This window comes from Protomyctophum bolini (assembly GCF_963924005.1).
Source record: "Protomyctophum bolini genome assembly, chromosome: 9".
NCBI lineage: Eukaryota > Metazoa > Chordata > Actinopteri > Myctophiformes > Myctophidae > Protomyctophum > Protomyctophum bolini.
The window spans coordinates 48,053,917-48,076,768 of NC_137870.1; the positions used below are offsets into that span (position 1 = coordinate 48,053,917).

At 45.8% G+C, this 22,852-nt stretch overlaps 1 protein-coding gene across 1 annotated transcript in view; it reads left to right on the top strand.

Moving 5' to 3' along the window:
• Positions 1-22,852, top strand: part of LOC308320878 (uncharacterized protein) — a 288,416-nt gene that overhangs the window by 20,688 nt on the left and 244,876 nt on the right. The window contains exons 11-19 of the mRNA XM_080771587.1: positions 144-257; positions 4,239-4,352; positions 15,965-16,050; positions 16,367-17,752; positions 17,864-18,431; positions 19,679-19,852; positions 20,555-20,728; positions 20,810-20,965; positions 21,695-21,744. Coding sequence (XP_080627713.1) covers positions 144-257; positions 4,239-4,352; positions 15,965-16,050; positions 16,367-17,752; positions 17,864-18,431; positions 19,679-19,852; positions 20,555-20,728; positions 20,810-20,965; positions 21,695-21,744 — 2,822 coding nt within the window. The remainder of the gene's footprint in view (positions 1-143; positions 258-4,238; positions 4,353-15,964; positions 16,051-16,366; positions 17,753-17,863; positions 18,432-19,678; positions 19,853-20,554; positions 20,729-20,809; positions 20,966-21,694; positions 21,745-22,852) is intronic.

Consider the following 22,852-nt stretch of genomic DNA (forward strand, 5'->3'; position numbering starts at 1 on the left):
TTCCATTGCACAGTTTGTACTACATGGAATACAAGCTATTGTTATGCTAATTACTGTCTGTTATTTACTTAGTATTATTTCTAGTAGTATTATTCACGGTCTCTGTTGTTTATGTATTGTTATTTCTGTCTGTATGATTCCAGAAGTGTCCACCACAGAGCAGAGTCTCCAACTCCCAGCCTTCTGTCTGTGAAGAGTGACTGGTCTAAAGGAAATCCTCCTGACTTCAGTAACGAACCTGGACCTCCTGATTCACAGTATGTCAACCCTCCTATAAATATATACAACACTATAACACTATAACACTATACAATATAAACTATAACATATGTTATAGTGCCGGTGAGAAGGCGGGCAGCTGTGTTCTGCACTAGCTGTAAACACCTGAGTGACGCCTGGTTGATGCCAATATACAAAGAGTTGCAATAATCTTTATTCTTTTTTTTTTTCAATAATATTTTTATTGATTTTCACATTTTATGACAATGACAAAGACAAGACAAGAAAAACAAAACAAACTAACAAAAACAGACAGCTCAGCTCAGGCATGTTGTGGAACAAAGGACACAGTTATACACATACCAAAACATTAAATACAAAAATAATATACAAATATGGACACATTTGCAGTTTGGTGCTTGAAAGTCTAGATGGGTTAACGACTCCAGAGAAAATTAAAGAAAACAAAAGATATACATACATACATACATAACAATAATATACATAACTTTGTCCATCAAGGTTAGTGGCATCGCTTCTGTCCAGGAACCCTATGGTCAAGGTGGTAGCTAACTGAGGGCCAACAAATCTCAAATATGGGTCCCATATTTTATAGAAGGTATCTGTGGTGGAGCGTAGCAGGCAGGTTAGGAATTCCAACGGCATGCACTGCATGATTATTTTGTTCCAATCTTTTTTTGTTGGTGGTTTCTCGTTAATCCAAGACAACAGAATATTTTTCCTAGCAGTATAAATTAAGAGATTAAACAGACGTGTATGGAACTTGTTAACAATCTTTTCATCGGGCAGCCCAAGAATCAAACACAGGGTCGGGTTCAAACTCCATATTAAAGATCTCATTCAACTGCTGCACGATACCCAACCGGTATCGTTTAATCTTATGACATGACCATATACAGTGAATATAATTTCCCTCTTCAGTTTTACAGTTAAGACAGAGCGGAGATAGAGTAGGATTCAATTTATGGCGAAGGCTAGGTGAGATCTGTAATCGGTATATGGTTCTTAGCTGAATCGACCAAGCTCTATGCAATAATCTATTCTTGATGAAATCAAAGCATGGATAACCATCTCCAGCTGTTTTTTGGGGAAGGTAGGATTTGACCGTGGCGATGATTGGAAGAAGATAGTTTTAACGACGGAGCTGATTTGTTTATTAAGTTGGAAATCTTTATCAAAAATAAAACCAAGAGGGGGGACAGTGGCACCTGCTGTAACTTCTTTGTCGAGCTTGGGCGGCCAATCGGGGTCCTGGATTTTCGTTGGCAGCAAAAATGCCTGCACTGAGAGTCAGCCAATCACATTCTTTGTCGATTTTGGGCGGCCAATCGCGGCCCTGGTTAAGACTTCAGGTCCCGGCTGCAAGAATCTCAGAACGGCATGTCTGAATAAAAACAAATCACACGTGACCACAACACGACAGCACCCTGCAGCTTCACGACAACGAAATAACATGGAACAATAACATTTGTTGCTTCGATCATCAAGTCAGAATGACCGTGAGTTAAATCTATATTCTTATTGTTTTGTATAATGTGACACGTTGTGTCTTTTTTTTGCATAGCGGCCGTATTGCATTGCATAGCCCATAGCGTATAAATGACTATCCCCTCTCGGAACCCCCTGGGTCAGCCACTACCATTGGGTTCTGACTTGTGGGGCTAATAAATGACTATAATGGTATAACTCGGTTGCTGTGTTTCAGGGTTGAGCTGCTTAACGCATGCGCTGGCGTCTGACAGCAGCGTCTGACAGCAGCTCCCGCTAAACCCGATCACTTTTAAACTTTTTAGCCTTTATTTTATCTGTGGGTTTGCCACATTATAAACTCGGGAGTTTTAATTCAGCACAAAAGTTCCGTGCAATAAACGGAGTTAACAATGTGACGTTCTAGGAGCCTCACATAGCCAGCCTTCATCTGCCTGTACAATGCATGTCCACGCATGATATGATTGTATATTTGTACGTCTCTTGTTATGATGAAATGAAAATGGTGCACCCTAGTACATGTGTAATGTGTAATGCTTTGTAGGCTACTATAGGCTAATGAATTGTAGGCTATTAATGACTGAATTTGCATGAGGAGTGACACAACACAGATTTCAATTTCAGTTATTTTTGTTAGATTTGTAGCTCAGTATAGCAGAAGACAAAGTCATAATAGTCAAAGTTTAATGCAGTGGGTTTCAACCCTTTTGTATCAAGGCCCATTATGTAGTCAGCATTTGAGCCACAGACCACCATTTGATGCAATGCAGTTCTTTGTTTTATAGCTAGATCTGATCACCTTTCAATGCAATGGCAGGCAGAGATTCTTGACTTTTACACAGGCTCCATTCATGCAGCATATTGAGGTAGAATGTAAGAAGGGAGAATATGCTAAAGAGTTCATACCAAGCATATTCTAATTGTTGGTTTGTTTGTTGTTGTTGACTTCGCTGTTTTCTTCAAACATGCAGAATGGATCCTTCATTCAGAAAGGAGATTGATGGTACTCCGTGTCTGGTAGACTCTTGGCCAGCCACAAAAGCCAAACAGGAGAGAAGGCCATGGGTTCGACCCCTGTCACCAGAGAGAGTAAGGCAGGCTGCGCTGGATGCTGTTGTGCGTCTTGGTGCGATGACACCGGCCACAATAATTATATTTACAAGCTACTATTTACATGCTACAAGTAAAAAGCACAAAGTAAAAACTACCTAAAAAGTTGTATTTTATATTCTGTTTACAAGCTAAAAAGCACTATTTCTAACTATTTTAAGTAAACCTACCTGGTTTAAAAATGTAAGTATTATTATGTTAAATGTTATAGGCATGTTATATCGTTGCTGTCAGGCAGAAATAGCTCATCAGTGGTTTTCAACCCTTTTCATATCAAGGCCCACTGTTCAATTGACATTATGAGCCATGGACCACCATTCAATTAGATCTAGCCTCTCAGACCCCAAACTAAAGAATATTTTGTCATTGGATAACATTTCGTCCACAAGTCCATGCTGAAAAGTAAGTTTTGGTTTGGACATATGGTTTATTTCTGCCTGGCGGACAGAGACGATATATTCAATAGGCCTACATGCAAAATTGTTGCACTATACAAAATATTACTGCACTGTTTTTTTTGTTGCTTTGTTTTTTTGCATTTGTAATAAAATATCACTGATATCACATGGTGTTCTTTTATGGTATACCATCACACTTGTATTTTAAGGTAGTATGTATGTTATTCATTCAAGTCAAGCATCGTTTGTAAGTAATGTTTGTATCATCTCACTCACATCAATGTTGTCTTATCTGACATGCAATGGAAACGAGTAAGCTATGTTATGTTATGCATTGTGCACCTCTTTCCATGTGGCATATGCCGCATGGCTAATTTGCATACGATGGTCCTAATTTAAATATATGTTAATTAGCCATGTGCTATCGTGGATCATGTGGTATCAATGCTCGTGGGTCTCTGTGATTGGCCAAGCGTTGATTTTCTGCCTTGCTCAAGGGCACGTCGGGACCGAGACAATTGGGCGATACCCTTGGCGCAGTCGGTAGTGTTGTCGCCTCACAGCTAGAAGATCCTGGGTTCGATTCCCGCTGTGGGCGCTGGGGGGCGTGTTCTCTCCTCTGCGTCATCAGTGCCCATACCCGAGGCGGGGTTGACGAAAGGGCCTTTCTGTGTGGAGTTTGTATGTTCTCCCCGTTTCCCCTAGGGTAGGTACCCTCACATAAACATGCAGTAATCCTGGTCGGAATGTGTTAAGGAGATAACTGTTACAATTGCTCAATTCAACAGACACCTTTAACCCATTCTAAAAACGCCTTCTCAATACTGAGGCACTTGTCTTTATCTGCTTGGGCAAATCATTCCATTGCACAGTTTGTACTACATGGAATACAAGCTACTGTTATGCTAATTACTGTATGTTATTTACTTAGTATTATTTCTAGTAGTATTATTCACTGTCTCTGTTGTTTATGTATTGGTATTTCTGTCTGTATGATTCCAGAAGTGTCCACCACAGAGCAGAGTCTCCAACTCCCAGCCTTCTGTCTGTGAAGAGTGACTGGTCTAAAGGAAATCCTCCTGACTTCAGTAACGAACCTGGACCTCCTGATTCACAGTATGTCAACCCTCCTATAAATATATACAACACTATGACACTGTAACACTATACAATATACACTATTACACTATAACATATTTTATAGTGCCGGTGAGAAGGCAGGCAGCTGTGTTCTGCACTAGCTGTAAACGCCTGAGTGACGCCTGGTCGATGCCAATATACAAAGAGTTGCAATAATCTTTTTTTCTTTTTTTTTCAAAAATATTTTTATTGATTTTCACATTTTATGACAAAGACAAGACAGGAAAAACAAAACAAACAAACAAAAACAGACAGCTCAGCTCAGGCATGTTGTGGAACAAAGGACACAGTTATACACATACCAAAACATTAAATACAAAAATAATATACAAATATGGACACATTTGCAGTTTGGTGCAGTTTGGTGCTTGAAAGTCTAGATGGGTTAACAAGTCCAGAGAAAATAAAAGATATGCATATACATACATACATAACAATAATATACATAACTTTATCCATCAAGGTTAGTGGCATCGCATTTTATTATCGCGCTAACGCCCGTGCTTCATGGTTGAGGCTGGGAGTGAAAGCAATAAGTAGCACCGGCGAGTACAGGTTATGGCGATTAGCATTAACGTTCCTTTAACATTCCTATGGCCGATGGTCGTTCGAGTCTATTGTTCCGCCGTTGTTGTTGTCGTCGCACGTCTAATTAGGTTGTCGACGCAACAATATGAAGCCTGCAGCTCAGTAGCTATTTCGGGGCAGGGATAGTGATAATTTGGGTCAAATCAGGGTTATCAGGAGGAACACCTGGACACATCAAACGGAGCACCAAAGCTCCGGTTGGGAAACACAGGTTGGGAAACACCGCCCTAGGGTATAGTACCCTCACATGTTGGGAAACACAGGTTGGGAAACACCGCCCTAGGGTATAGTACCCTCACATGTTGGGAAACACAGGTTGGGAAACACCGCCCTAGGGTATAGTACCCTCACATGTTCAGTAACTACTAGGGTATAGTACCCTCACATGTTCTCCCCGTGTCCCCTAGGGTATAGTACCCTCACATGTTCAGTAACTACGTTGATTAATAAATATAGCTATAGTATAACCAGGGGGGCAGTCAGACAGATATTTTGTGAAGCCACTAAGGAAATGAAAGTTCATATAATGGCCTGTTGTGGCGCTGTCATTGGACCCAGAAAAACCCATAGCCCCATAGAAGTCCATGTATTTGGGCCCAACTTCACCTAGACTAGTCACTAGTTTAAAGTCTCATTTCTAATGTCATAATATTCTTTTTGGAAAATTATGGTCCCATTAATTTAAAAAATGAGCATAAAGTCGTGTATGTTCTGAGGGGCGTGGCTGCCGTTACAGTCTATGATAGGGATTCCCCTCCCACTCGAGTCAAAATAAAAACCAACGGAGAAGAAGGGGGGAAGTCCCGCCTCGTTGTCTGGGCCAGCCAATGGCCAGCTGGGCCCAAACGGATCTAGAAAGATGGCGACTTCCATTGCAAGGACTGACAGGCTTCATTTTACGTTCATGTTAGACCCGCGGAACGCTTTGTCCATATTTTTTACAGTCTATGAGTATAACACGCTGTGCACACTACAAAGCACACTGCACAGCACTGTGCGCAGTCAGATGCATACACACCGTCTTTATTACACACACACACAGCACTGTGCGCAGTCAGATGCATACACACCGTCTTTATTACACACACACACACACACACACACTGTGCGCAGTCAGATGCATACACACAGTCTTTATTACACACACACACACACACTGTGCGCAGTCAGATGCATACACACAGTTTTTATTACACACACACACACACACACACTGTGCGCAGTCAGATGCATACACACAGTCTTTATTACACACACACACACACACACACACACACACACACTGTGCGCAGTCAGATGCATACACACCATCTTTATTACACACACACACACACACACTGTGCGCAGTCAGATGCATACACACAGTCTTTATTACACACACACACACACACACTGTGCGCAGTCAGATGCATACACACAGTCTTTATTACACACACACAGCACTGTGCGCAGTCAGATGCATACACACCGTCTTTATTACACACACACACACACACACTGTGCGCAGTCAGATGCATACACACAGTCTTTATTACACACACACACACACACACACACACACACACACACACTGTGCGCAGTCAGATGCATACACACAGTCTTTATTACACACACACAGCACTGTGCGCAGTCAGATGCATACACACCGTCTTTATTACACACACACCATCATCATCGGCGGTCACTCGTATCCGAGTATGACTGTCCTCCTTATTGGTCCTTGTGGGTCGTCAGGTGGCGATGGAGGCCGATTCTGGACCCGATTATTCTGGTGCAGTGTGGACAGGGGAATGTAGTGGTGGGTTTGGGTTGGACCGGTTTATTGGATGGTTTATTGGATGCTCTCTCCTTCCTGAGTCTGCGCTTGTCCTGTGCAGCATGGCGGAGGTCGTCATCATATTTTGCGGCACCCTCACGGACAAGGTTTCTCCAGGTCGTCCTGTCTGTTGCCTTGTCTTCCCAAGCTTTGAGGTCAATGTGGCACTTCTTTAAGTTTGTTTTAATGTTGTCCTTATACCTCTTCTTTTGACCTCCCGGGGCCCGTTTCCCTTTAACAAGCTGTGAGTACAGGACTTGTTTTGGGAGGCGAGAGTCAGGCATGCGGACAACATGGCCAGTCCATCTGAGCTGGTTTTGGGCAATGGTGGCAGTGATGGTGTGAAAGTTTGCCTCCTCCAGGACGCTGGTGTTGGTGCGCCGATCCTCCCAGCTTATCCTGAGGATTTTCCGGAGACACCTCTGATGGTACGTCTCAAGTGCCTTTATGTGCCTGCTGTATGTGGTCCAGGCTTCTGACCCATACAGAAGGGTGGGGAGAACCACAGCTTTGTATACCAAGATTTTGGTCTTTGGTTGGAGGTCGCGGTTCTCAAAGACTCTCTTCCTTAGCCTTGAGAAGGAGCCACTGGCACAACTGAGGCGATGTTGTATTTCATCATCGATGACAGCTTTTGAGGATAGGAGGCTGCCGAGGTATGGGAAGTGGTCCACATTTTCCAGTGTGATGTTGTCGATGGAGATGTTGGGGGGTAGGACTGGTGTACTGCTGTTTGGTGGTGGTTGGTGGAGGATTTGGGTCTTTTTTATATTTATGGCCAGACCAAGCTGTTGGTATGCTTTCGCAAAGGCGGATAAGATGGACTGTAGGTCCTCTTCTGAGAGGGCTACAAGGGCGTTGTCATCCGCATACTGCAGCTCCATGATTGATATGGTGGTGGTTTGACCTTTAGCCCTGAAACGGTTGATGTTGAGGAGTTGACCGTCAGTCCTGTACATGATGTCGACTCCCTGGGGCAGATGCATGCTTGTGAGATGGAGGATAGCAGCAATAAAGATTGAGAATAGTGTTGGAGCGATGACACATCCCTGTTTGACTCCTGTGTCGACCCGAAAGGGTTCAGTTTCGTCTCCACTGCCGCTAAGTACTGTGGCTGACATGTTATCATGCAACAGTCTCAGTACCCGGACAAACTTTTCTGGGCAGCCAATCTTTGCCAGAACCAGCCAGAGGGCTTGGCGGTTCACTGAGTCAAAGGCTTTGGTGAGGTCTATGAAGGCCATGTATAGTGCTAGATTTTGTTCCCGGCATTTTTCTTGCAGTTGGCGAATAGTGAAAATCATGTCAGTAGTGCCTCTGTTTGGGCGAAATCCACTCTGAGACTCAGGAAGGATGTTTTCTGACAGGGGAGTGAGTCTGTTGGCCAGCACGCGAGCTAGGGCCTTCCCTATGGTGGAAAGGAGAGAAATGCCACGGTAGTTACCGCAGTCTGCCTTGTCTCCCTTCTTAAAGATGGAGACAATTAAGGCATCCCTAAGCTGTACAGGGATTTCTTCTTCTTCCCAGATTTTATGAAGCAGGGCATGAATGTGCTTAAGAAGGTCGGGTCCTCCTTTCTTTAGGACTTCTGCTGGGATGCCGTCGGGTCCAGGAGCCTTGTTGTTTCTCATGTTCTTAATCGCATCCATCACCTCATCCAGGCTGGGTGGTTCTCCCATGCTTTCAACAAAGGGTTTTTGGGGGAGTCGCTCAAGAGCCTCCATCTCAGGAATAGTATCCCTGTTTAAGAGGTCCTTATAGTGCTCTTTCCACCTGTTTGCTATTGCCTCATTGTCCTTCAGAAGCAAGAGCCCATCTTTTGAGCGAAGGGGGGTTAGGCAGCGGTGTCTGGGACCATATACTGCTCTTGTGGCATCAAAGAATCCTCTTGTATCCCCAGAGTCGGCAAGCTGCTGGATTTCCAGAGCCTTCTTTGTCCACCACTGGTTCTTCAGTTTCCTAACTTGCGTTTGGACGGCTGCCTTCGCTTTAGCATGGGCTTCTCTTTTCACCTTGCAGTGGATGTTATTTTGCCAGGTGATGAAAGTTTTCCGCTTGAAGTCAATGAGTTGCTGAATCTCTGTGTCATTCTCATCATACCAGTCTTGATGTCTCCGCTTTTTGTGACCAAGGATGTTTTTGCAGGAGTTCATGATGGCAGTGGACAGTATGCCCCAGTGTGTCTCAGTATCCTCCGGGTACTGTTGGGGCAAAGCTGTGCTAAGAGCATCCTGCAGCTGTTGTTGGTAGGTGGTGTCACCCAACAAGTCGATGTTAAGCTTTGGCCGGCACTGTCCTTTCTGCACCCTTCTTTTCCGCATTAAGCGAATAGACATGATGGAGCGAATGAGGCGATGGTCAGTCCAGCAGTCGTCTGCACTGGTCATTGCTCTGGTGTTAAGGACATCGCGGTGGTCTTTGGAGCGGACAATTACATAGTCGATGAGATGCCATAGTTTGGAGCGAGGATGCATCCATGATGTTTTGAACTTGGTTTTCTGACGGAAAAGTGTGTTGGTGATGACCAGGTTGTGCTCTGAGCACTTGGTTAACAGTAGTATGCCATTGGAGTTTGTGTTTCCAACTCCTTCTCTCCCCAACGTGCCCCTCCATAGGTGGTGGTTTCGTCCCACTCTGGCATTGAAATCTCCAAGAAGGATTAACTTGTCCTCCTTGGGAACTTCAGATAGAATTTTGTCCAGGTCAGCATAGAAGGCCTCCTTTACTTCATCCTGTGCATCAAGCGTTGGTGCGTAGGCACTAATAACGGTGGCCATCTGACTACTGGCAAGCATCAGACGTATGGTCATTAGGCGCTCGTTGATGCCCACAGGGAGTTCATGGAGGTGGTTAATGAGGCAGTTCTTGATTGCGAAACCCACACCATGGATTCGTGGCTCATTTGCAGGCTTCCCTTTCCAAAAGAAAGTATATCCGCCCTTTTCCTCCTTTAGCTGCCCTTCATCAGCCAGGCGGGTCTCGGAGAGTGCTGCAATATCAATCTGGAACTTCCTTAGCTCTCTGGAGACGATAGCAGTTCTTCTTTCAGGTCGATCACTGGCTTGGTTGTCCGTGAGGGTCCGCACATTCCAGGCTCCAATACGTAATTTTTTAATTTTTTGTTTCTGACCGCGTAATGGTGGTCCCTCTGGATGCGGTATTCCAGACAGGATATTGTGAGGCAGGCTATGTTTAGGGTACCTTTTCTAACCCCTTCCCCTACTGGGGTGAGCAGAGTGGACCCTGAATAGGGCTGCTCAGTCATGGGTGCCACTGCCGAAAAGCTCTATCTGCCTCAAGTCCTTGAGCTTAGCGACTGAACTAAACACCCATCGCCTGTGTGCCAGGTTGTGGCTAGGGACTGCCGGACTTCACTGTCCTGCCCCCGTTACCACTTCCTGGGCGCCACAGGTCTTTTCTTAATGTCCAGAGTGTAGAATGGAGGGGTTCCTTTTCAGGAGGACGTCTGCGCGTGATGTCTTTTTACGTGGGGAGACTGATGCGCCTGCAGCCACCACACGGTCCTTGACAGAGAGGGGCCTGAATCCAATGGCATGGAGTCCATGACGACTGGAGACCACCCTCTGTTGCAGCCTTCATCCGCCTTCAGTGCCGTTGTGACTTACAGTGTCATCCTCCGCCACTTCCGCCGTTGGGGACTTTGTTTGGATCGCACTTTGTCTGGAACCTCCCCCGCGACCTTACCGCCATGGGTGACCCTACCAGGAGCAAAAATAAGCTCCCGACGGCATCGCTCTTAGGTTCATTGGAACACGCAAGGTTCTCCACCACGGCAAGGTGGCGATCCATGGAGAACTCACACACACACACACACACACACACACACACACACACTGTGCGCAGTCAGATGCATACACACAGTCTTTATTACACACACACACACACACACACACTGTGCGCAGTCAGATGCATACACACAGTCTTTATTACACACACACACAGCACTGTGCGCAGTCAGATGCATACACACAGTCTTTATTACACACACACACACACACACTGTGCGCAGTCAGATGCATACACACAGTCTTTATTACACACACACACAGCACTGTGCGCAGTCAGATGCATACACACCGTCTTTATTACACACACACACACACACACACACACACACTGTGCGCAGTCAGATGCATACACACAGTCTTTATTACACACACACACACACACACACACACACACTGTGCGCAGTCAGATGCATACACACAGTCTTTATTACACACACACACACACACACACTGTGCGCAGTCAGATGCATACACACAGTCTTTATTACACACACACACAGCACTGTGCGCAGTCAGATGCATACACACAGTCTTTATTACACACACACACACACACACTGTGCGCAGTCAGATGCATACACACAGTCTTTATTACACACACACACAGCACTGTGCGCAGTCAGATGCATACACACCGTCTTTATTACACACACACACACACACACACACACTGTGCGCAGTCAGATGCATACACACAGTCTTTATTACACACACACACACACACACACACACACACACACACACTGTGCGCAGTCAGATGCATACACACAGTCTTTATTACACACACACACAGCACTGTGCGCAGTCAGATGCATACACACAGTCTTTATTACACACACACACACACACACTGTGCGCAGTCAGATGCATACACACAGTCTTTATTACACACACACACAGCACTGTGCGCAGTCAGATGCATACACACCGTCTTTATTACACACACACACACACACACACACACTGTGCGCAGTCAGATGCATACACACAGTCTTTATTACACACACACACACACACACACACACACACTGTGCGCAGTCAGATGCATACACACAGTCTTTATTACACACACACACACACACACACACACTGTGCGCAGTCAGATGCATACACACAGTCTTTATTACACACACACACAGCACTGTGCGCAGTCAGATGCATACACACCGTCTTTATTACACACACACACACACACACACACACTGTGCGCAGTCAGATGCATACACACAGTCTTTATTACACACACACACACACACACACACACACACACTGTGCGCAGTCAGATGCATACACACAGTCTTTATTACACACACACACACACACACACTGTGCGCAGTCAGATGCATACACACAGTCTTTATTACACACACACACACAGCACTGTGCGCAGTCAGATGCATACACACAGTCTTTATTACACACACACACACACACACTGTGCGCAGTCAGATGCATACACACAGTCTTTATTACACACACACACAGCACTGTGCGCAGTCAGATGCATACACACCGTCTTTATTACACACACACACACACACACACACTGTGCGCAGTCAGATGCATACACACAGTCTTTATTACACACACACACACACACACACACACACACACACACACTGTGCGCAGTCAGATGCATACACACAGTCTTTATTACACACACACACAGCACTGTGCGCAGTCAGATGCATACACACCGTCTTTATTACACACACACACACACAGCACTGTGCGCAGTCAGATGCATACACACCGTCTTTATTACACACACACACACACACACACACACACACTGTGCGCAGTCAGATGCATACACACCGTCTTTATTACACACACACACACAGCACTGTGCGCAGTCAGATGCATACACACCGTCTTTATTACACACACACAGCACTGTGCGCAGTCAGATGCATACAAACAGTGTATGCATCTGATACAGACTTAGACTTAACTGATTCTTTTGCCTCAGAGTTCCCCTTTAACTTAGCCATTGCACGTGTCACCGCACATGCTGAGAAAACCTCCGGAAAGTCACGTTCACTTTTATCCATCCCCCCAGTTAGCAAAGGAATAGACGTCACCACTGCCGGTGGAGGAACTGTTGCCCACACCCGAGCACCAACCAGGTCGTTTCCCAGAATCACCGTCACCCCTGGGATCGGCAGCGCTGGGCGCACAGCAAGCTTCGCTTCCCCCTGGAATAATTCACATTTGAGCAAAACGTTATGCAAGGGAACCCACAGAATATTCATATCTATGCCACGGATAGGCACCTTGTCACCCGTGTCAGAATCCTGAGTTAAAGGGAGTACACCAGCCTGAATAAATGAGTCAAAAGCACCTGTGTCCCTCAAAATAGTTACTGGCACTTCTTTTCCATTTTGCAGCAAAGCCACAGAGCCTTTCATGATGAACGGGCGGTAAGATTCCAGTGCTGCAACTGACGTGTCCCTATTTGGGCCGCAATTTGGTGTAGCACAAGTGGACACCGGACGTGGAGCGGCTGCGCCAGCCCCTTTTGGTTGCGAATGTCCTGCAAAATTATGAGTCCTGGGGTTTCCATTCAACCTAAAACATTCAGACTTCCAATGGCCCCGTTTATGACAGTAATTGCACACCTTGTTGTCTGGCTCACGCAAATTACCACTGCCATTAGAATTACTTTTAGCTTCAGCAGGAAAAGGTTTATCAGATCGGCCGAGAGACTCACTAGCAGTGTTGCCACCCCCGCTTTAAACTCTCCACGGTGCGTCAAGACAAAATCATCAGCGAGCGCCGCTGCGTCTGTTGCGTTGCGCGCTTTCTGCTCGTTGATGTACGTCGCCACTCGAGGTGGAACGGAGTTTTTGAACTGCTCCAAGATCATTAGATCACATAGCTCGTCGAAATCGGTTACTTCCGAGGCATTATACCAGCGCGTAAAACTGGTAGTCAGGTCACGTGCGAATTCTAGATGACTCTGTTTGTCATGTTTCTTCCTGAACCTAAAACGCTGGCGATATGCCTCGGGGACGAGCTCAAACGACTTCAGAACCGAGTATAATTCTGGCTGTCAGCCACGCTCATCGCCGAATAAACCTCCTGCGCCCTGCCAGTCAAAACGCACTGCAACAACAATGTGCGCGCAGAGTCAGGCCAATTACGCACTTCAGCCATACGCTCGAACATGGCAAAAAATGCCTCTGGATCACGTTCATTAAATTTTGGGACCAAACGTAAATTCCCACTTACATCGAAACCCCCTGCGGACTCAGCAGGTCCTGTGGTGGACACTTGTGCAACAGCTGGAATTTTACCGTCCCTTATCAGGTCTAGCCTGTTTTGCTCTACTTGCCATTTCACCTGTTCAGCATCATGTTTCATTTTTTCGATTGTATATTTCGCCTCAGCGGCGTCGGCCATCATTTTAGCCTGCAACAACATCAACTCTTTCTGCTGTGACATCATCCCGGACGAGCCCCCATTTGTTAGATACCTGGCCTAGGGGAGCCAAGTACACAACAAAAGATACAGGGGAGACACAGTACTCAAAAGAAATATTAATTTATTTAAGTCATCAAAATAAGGATTAAGTTAAATCATACCCAAATCAAAGGTCAAACAGATGAGGTGTGGAAATCAGTAGTCCGTAGTGTAGTGCGAGTATGCATGAGTGAGATGTGTGTGCGTGTTGTATGTATTAACTCAAATGCTGAAAAGGTGCATGGTGGGAGAAGGGCAGAGGAGAACTGAATACTACAGAGCTGAGGAAGGGACTGGGGAGACAGGCTTATATACAGGGCGTCGGCACCGGGCCCAGGTGCCGCCGCTTGACTGATTGTCATGTCACAGCTCTGCTCCCCAATCCACTGCAAGAGGAGGAGAACAGAAATTAGAATAAACTAAGTAAAGAACTATAAATGACTAACCAAAGTGAATAACAACTATAATATATAAAGTACACCAGACCACATAATATAACATACTATACACCCTAATATATAGTACCATACAATATACCCAGGGGGCCGTCACAATTACACACACACACACACACACACACACACACACACTGTGCGCAGTCAGATGCATACACACAGTCTTTATTACACACACACACACACTGTGCGCAGTCAGATGCATACACACAGTCTTTATTACACACACACACACACAGCACTGTGCGCAGTCAGATGCATACACACCGTCTTTATTACACACACACACACACACACTGTGCGCAGTCAGATGCATACACACCGTCTTTATTACACACACACACACACACACACACTGTGCGCAGTCAGATGCATACACACAGTCTTTATTACACACACACTAGGGCTGCATCCACGTTCAATCCATAAGCACGGGAGTTGAAAACCCTTTTGGTCCGCGAGCCGGCCCATTTTGCTCCAGGAGCCTAATCCTTTACCATTTAGAATCTGTAGTCCTGATCCTTTACCATTTAGATTCTGTAGTCCTGATCCTTTACCATTTAGATTCTGTAGTCCTGATCCTTTACCATTTAGATTCTGTAGTCCTGATCCTTTACCATTTAGAATCTGTAGTCCTAATCCTTTACCATTTAGATTCTGTAGTCCTGATCCTTTACCATTTAGAATCTGTAGTCTTAATCCTTTACCATTTAGAATCTGTAGTCCTAATCCTTTACCATTTAGAATCTGTAGTCCTAATCCTTTACCATTTAGATTCTGTAGTCCTAACCCTTTACCATTTAGAATCTGTAGTCCTAATCCTTTACCATTTAGAATCTGTAGTCCTAATCCTTTACCATTTAGAATCTGTAGTCCTAATCCTTTACCATTTAGAATCTGTAGTCCTAATCCTTTTCCATTTAGATTCTGTCTCGTCATAGTATGGGCCATCGCATATCGCAGACCTATCGCTCCCCCTGGCAGACCTATCGCTCCCCCTGGCAGACCTATCGCTCCCCCTGGCAGACCTATCGCTCCCCCTGGCAGACCTATCGCTCCCCCTGGCAGCCTGCAGCCGAGTGCGAGAGAGATTTACCGTAAATGCCCTAGTTAAAGGGGAAAACGATTTTCTTTTTTTGACATTCGTCCAAATCCAAAAATCGCGATTTCGATTACAATTATATTAATCGTGCAGCCCTAATATGTATCTATATGTATATATTCCATTGTCTTCATCTATATGTATATATTCTATTGTCTTCATCTATATGTATATATTATATTGTCTTCATCTGTATATATTATATTGTCTTCATCTATATGTATCTATATGTATATATTCTATTGTCTTCATCTATATGTATATATTATATTGTCTTCATCTATATGTATGATCTATATGTATATATTCTATTGTCTTCATCTATATGTATTATATTGTCTTCATCTCCACAGAGAGACATTCAGAAACACACCTGGACAGAAGACATTCAGAAACACACCTGGACAGAAGACATTCAGTCGAACCACACCTGGACACAGTAAGACTGGACACATTTTACACCAACATTTTATTTCAATGAATGAAATGTTTAAATAGCAGCAGACTCATCAGATTAAATATACTCGTTGTATTCCTGTCTCATTGTCCAAATACAAATACTGATGATAAACACATACATTTAGACTAAAAAAACCATCCAATGTTTTTTATTTTAGCCAATTCTCTCCTTTTTTCTTTTACAAATTCAGATTTTCTGGAGGATATATACATAGTTCTAATGCTATGGATTGTTCAATGTAAAGTTGTAAATGAAGCATAATGTTTAACATGTATTAATTGTCTCCTCATATCAGATGTCCGTCTGCCGGAGTATTTAAAGGTCTATAGGGTCACTTTGGACGGTCTTGAACATGTGGCATACGTCACTGAAGAGCCCTCCTCCCTCTCCGACATCTACACAGACCTCCACCTATCAGCGGGAGGGAGTGAAGGGGTTAATCAGCAACATGAGGTGTGGCAGCTTGAGACCGCCTCCAGCATGAAGACCCTCTATGACGTCATAATCAAGTGCCGTTCCATCTTTAAGACCCTCCTCCCTGGCAGAGACACACCCAGCAGCAGAGTTCTGACCAATGGCATCGCTGGCATCGGGAAGACATTCTCCGTGCGTAAGTTCGCTCTGGACTGGGCGAGAGGTTTGGAGAACCAAGACATCAATCTCCTGGTTCTCTTCGCATTCCGGGAGCTGAACTTGGTCCGAGATCAGCAGCACAGTCTTCTCTCACTGATCCATGTTTTCCATCCAACGTTAGAGAAGGTCACAGCAGAGGAGCTCGCTGCCTGGAAAGTTGGCTTCATCTTCGATGGTCTCGATGAAAGCAGGTTTCCGCTGAAATTCCAGAACATCGACGTCGATTCTGACGACTTCGACAACAATGACGTCATCTCTGATGTCACGGTGACATCATCGGTGGGCCTGCTGTTGACGAACCTCATCAAGAGGAATCTGCTCCCCTCGGCTCTCCTCTGGATAACCACCAGACCTGCAGCAGCCAATCAGATCCCTCCTGAATGCGTTGACATGGTGACAGAAATACGAGGGTTCACAGACCCCCAGAAGGAGGAGTTCTTCAGGAAGATGTTCAGTGATGATGAGGAGCTGGCCAGCACCATCATCTCACACGTGAAGACATCAAAGAGCATCCACATCATGTGTCACATCCCAGTCTTCTGTTGGATGACCGCTACCGTTGTGGAGGACCTGGTGAAGACAGGCAAGAGAGGACAGATGCCCAAGAACCTGACCGGGATGTTCAGCCTCTTCATATCGCTCATGATAAAAAAGATGAAGACGAAGTATGGCGAGACTGACAGGGATGTTCTTCTGCAGCTGTGCCTGCTGGCGTTTGTACATCTGGAGAAAGGCAGCCTCATGTTCTACCAAGAAGACCTGGAAGAGTGTGGTCTCGATGTGAACCACGCCGCGCTGTACTCGGGAGTGTGCACAGAGATCTTCAAAGAAGAGACCGTTCAATCTCAGAGAAAGATCTACAGCTTTGTTCATCTGAGCATCCAGGAGTTCCTGGCTGCAGTCTACCTGATGCACTGTTTCACACAGAAGAACATGAAGGTACTGAAGACATCCCTGGGAGGAGGAGGAGGAGGAGGAGGAGGAGGAGGAGGAGGAGGAGGAGGAGACGACGTCTTCCTGCAGAGAGCCATCGCAGAATCCCTGATGAGTATGGAAGGAGGAGGAGGAGGAGGAGGAGGAGGAGGAGGAGGAGAAGACGAAGACGACGTCTTCCTGCAGAGAGCCATTGAAGAATCCCTGAAGAGTATGGGAGGAGGAGGAGGAGGAGGAGGAGGAGGAGAAGAAGAAGACACACAGAAGAACATGAAGGTACTGAAGACATTCCTGGGAGATGATGTCAGTTCCTTGGAGGTCTTCCTGCAGAGAGCCAGCGAAAAAGCCCTGAAGAGTAAGAACGGCCACCTGGACCCCTTTGTCCGCTTCCTTCATGGCCTCTCGCTGGAGTCCAACCAGAGTCTGTTAGGAGGCCTGCTGGGTCACACAGAGAACAGTCCAGAGAGCATCCAGAGAGTCATCAACAACCTGAAGAAGATGGAAATGAAAGATCAGAGTCTCTCTCCTGACAGATTCATCAACATCTTCCACTGTCTGATGGAGATGAACGACCTCTCAGTACATCAGGAGATCCAACAGTACCTGAAGTCAGCGGACAGATCAAAGACAGAACTGTCTCAGAGCCAGTGTTCAGCTCTGGCCTATATGCTGCTGACGTCAGAGGAGGTTCTGGAGGAGTTGGACCTGCACCAATACAATACCAACATACCAACAGGAGCATGGGGGGGGGGAGCCAGACTACTCCCAGCTGTGAGGAACAGCAGAAAGGCTCGGTTAGTAGTCATGTGGATAGAAAACCTGTTAGAATCAATCTACCATCACACCTAATTACTATAATAATAATCGGGTCTCTCTGTGTGTGTGTGTGTGTGTGTGTGTGTGTGTGTGTGTGTGTGTGTGTGTGTGTTGCCTAAATGGAACTGACTGACACTCACAGAGAACAAAGAAAAAAAAAAGAGAACATTCATAGATCAATCAATGTAGTATTAAACCATTTTGGGGCGGGAAACCCCTTTTGGTGTTAGCATTATGTTATGCTTTAGCTATTGAAAAATAGCAGATCTACAAGCTCATAGCGCGCCACCAAGTGGCGCGCTATGAGCTTGTAGGTCTGCTATTTTAATCGAAGAACGACTGACATAGAAACATAGCTTTTTCAGAAAACTGTCAGGATGTAGAAGACATTTTTAGAATCTGATCTCAGGTCAGAATGGGTTAATACAGATTATCTGTCTTTCACTTTGATGTTTTCTGGTTCCCTGTTCTTATATGACCTGTTCTTATATGACCTGTCAATATCTGACCAACTGGACTGTTCTTATATGACCTGTCAATATCTGACCAACTAGACTGTTCTTATATGACCTGTCAATATCTGACCATCACTGTTCTTATATGACCTGTCAATATCTGACCATCCTAGACTGTTCTTATATGACCTGTCAATATCTGACCAACTAGACTGTTCTTATATGACCTGTCAATATCTGACCAACTTTACTGTTCTTATATGACCTGTCAATATCTGACCAACTTTACTGTTCTTATATGACCTGTCAATATCTGACCAACTAGACTGTTCTTATATGACCTGTCAATATCTGACCAACTAGACTGTTCTTATATGACCTGTCAATATCTGACCAACTAGACTGTTCTTAAATGACCTGTCAATATCTGACCAACTAGACTGTTCTTATATGACCTGTCAATATCTGACCAACTAGACTGTTCTTATATGACCTGTCAATATCTGACCAACTAGACTGTTCTTATATGACCTGTCAATATCTGACCAACTAGACTGTTCTTAAATGACCTGTCAATATCTGACCAACTAGACTGTTCTTATATGACCTGTCAATATCTGACCAACTAGACTGTTCTTATATGACCTGTCAATATCTGACCAACTAGACATTGGTACATTTATATTACACTTTATAGTTCATTTCATTGAACATGAATTTGATCTAATCTGTGTTGATGATCACTGATTTTTCATCATCTACATTTACAGACTTGTTGGCTGTCTACTCCAAAAGGCAGAATATGAGATTGTGGCTTCAGCTCTCAGCTCTAATCCTTCACATCTGAGAGAATTGGACATCAGTTATAATGAGATAGAGGATCCATCCATGGACCTGCTCTCTGCTGCATTGAAGAGTCCAAACTGTCATCTGGAGATACTGAGGTCACATTATTATTAATAGTTCTGTTTTATTATTTATAGTTTGATTCTTAATAATAAGAGTGTTAATAAAGTTGACATCATGGTATCCCACTGATTAGAATAATAATATGGTCAGAGTTTGTGTTGTCTAGTTCACACTCTCACATCACAATGCTACGGTACAGTAACTACAATATGTGATCCATCATGGCTGCTAGGGGATTATCATTATCAATGCTACGGTACAGTAACTACAACATGTGATCCATCATGGCTGCTAGGGGATTATCATTATCAATGCTACGGTACAGTAACTACAATATGTGATCCATCATGGCTACTAGGGGATTATCATTATCAATGCTACGGTACAGTAACTACAATATGTGATCCATCATGGCTGCTAGGGGATCATCATTATCAATGCTACGGTACAGTAACTACAATATGTGATCCATCATGGCTACTAGGGGATTATCATTATGTGAACTAATGGGGTACAGTGATTACAGTATGTACAGTAGTCATGTTGACACACACACACACACACACACACACACACACACACACACACACACACACACACACACACACAATTCCTATGTTGGAAGATTAAGATTATGATGATTTACTTCACATTATCCCTGCCTTCTCTTTCCATCTCTTGGGGTCTTTACTCCAAAACTGTGATATTCAGTCCAGATATTTCATGTGTAATTACAGACTTGCTGGCTGTACCTTCACACAGACAGGATTTGAAGTTCTGCTCTCAGCTCTCAGCTCTAATCTTCTCCATCTGAAAGAATTGGACCTCAGTTTCATCTGCCTGCAGGAATCACAACTGCTCCAGCTCTCTGCGTTACTGAAGAGTCCACAGTGTGGACTGCAGATCCTGGGGTAAAGAATGTGTGTTCTCTCTGTGTGGATCTCTACTTGAACATCAATACAGCACTTTGTTAAATGTGTATTTCTCTGCAGGTTGTCAGGCTGTGGAGTCACAGAGGAAGGCTGTTCTTCTCTGGCTTCAGCTGTGACCTCCAACCCCTCCTCCCAGCTGAAACAGCTGGACTTGAACTTCAGCCACTTAGGAGACTCTGCTCTGAAGAAGCTGTCTGCTGCCCTGGAGACTGTCAAGTGAGTAGACTTGTGTAGAGCGGCCGTCAAAGGTTCCAGGTTAAATTCCCGGCTCCTCCTGGCTGCTACATGTCAAAGTGTCCTTGAGCAAGACTCTCTGAACCCCTAACAGCTCCCGATGAGCATGCATGTTTTCCTCTGCCATCGGTGGGTGAATGTGAACTACATTGTAATGTAAAGCGCTTTATAAATGCAGTTTCCCATATTATCATATCATATTACCATATGATCCATGGTTCATTCTAGCAGAGATTTAATATACAGTAGATAGTGTCTATGTTCCATGGTTCTATAACATAGATTAATATACAGTAGATAGTGTCTATGTTCCATGGTTCTAGAGAGAGAGCATTTTGTTCCTCAATCTAATCCAAATCTGAGAGATACGTGTTAATCACATGACCACAGAGATATGGTACCAATGTGTGTGATGTTTGGACAGTCTTAATCACATGACCACAGAGATATGGTACCAATGTGTGTGATGTTTGGACAGAGTCTTAATCACATGACCACAGAGATATGGTACCAATGTGTCTGATGTTTGGACAGAGTCTTAATCACATGACCACAGAGATATGGTACCAATGTGTGTGATGTTTGGACAGAGTCTGTGGGAGAATGATGACAAAATGTGTTTAGTAAATATTTGGTGGGACTAAAACAGACCGATGTGAGACATTAAGCAGCAGGTTTTGACTTGATTCATTGTTGTTCTACTTCCTACAGTGTGAATCATGGAGGAGAACACTGGACTAAACCTCAACTCCTTACAACACGTGAGTCTGTCTGTCTGTCTGTCTGTCTGTCTGTCTGTCTGTCTGTCTGTCTGTCTGTCCAGGGGGTCTGTGGATGGTTCCAGGGGGTCCGTGGGGGGTTCCAGGGGGTCCGTGGACGGTTCCAGGGGGTCCGTGGACGGTTCCAGGGGGTCCGTGGACGGTTCCAGGGGTCCGTGGGGGGTTCCAGGGGGTCTGTGGGGGGTTCCACGGGGTCTGTGGACGGTTCCAGGGGGTCTGTGGGGGGTTCCAGGGGGTCCGTGGACGGTTCCAGGGGGTCCGTGGACGGTTCCAGGGGTCTGTGGACGGTTCCAGGGGGTCTGTGGACGGTTCCAGGGGGTCCGTGGACGGTTCCAGGGGTCTGTGGACGGTTCCAGGGGGTCTGTGGAGGGTTCCAGGGGGTCTGTGGGGGGTTCCAGGGGTCCGTGGGGGGTTCCAGGGGGTCTGTGGGGGGTTCCAGGGGTCCGTGGGGGGTTCCAGGGGGTCTGTGGGGGGTTCCAGGGGTCCGTGGACGGTTCCAGGGGTCTGTGGACGGTTCCAGGGGGTCTGTGGAGGGTTCCAGGGGTCTGTGGACGGTTCCAGGGGTCCGTGGGGGGTTCCAGGGGGTCTGTGGGGGGTTCCAGGGGGTCCGTGGGGGGTTCCAGGGGGTCTGTGGGGGGTTCCAGGGGGTCCGTGGACGGTTCCAGGGGGTCTGTGGAGGGTTCTAGGGGGTCTGTGGGTGGTTCCAGGGGGTCTGTGGGGGGTTCCAGGGGTCCGTGGGGGGTTCCAGGGGGTCTGTGGGGGGTTCCAGGGGTCCGTGGACGGTTCCAGGGGTCTGTGGACGGTTCCAGGGGGTCTGTGGAGGGTTCCAGGGGTCTGTGGAGGGTTCTAGGGGGTCTGTGGGGGGTTCCAGGGGGTCTGTGGGGGGTTCCAGGGGTCCGTGGGGGGTTCCAGGGGGTCTGTGGGGGGTTCCAGGGGTCCGTGGACGGTTCCAGGGGTCTGTGGACGGTTCCAGGGGGTCTGTGGAGGGTTCCAGGGGTCTGTGGACGGTTCCAGGGGTCCGTGGGGGGTTCCAGGGGGTCTGTGGGGGGTTCCAGGGGGTCCGTGGGGGGTTCCAGGGGGTCTGTGGGGG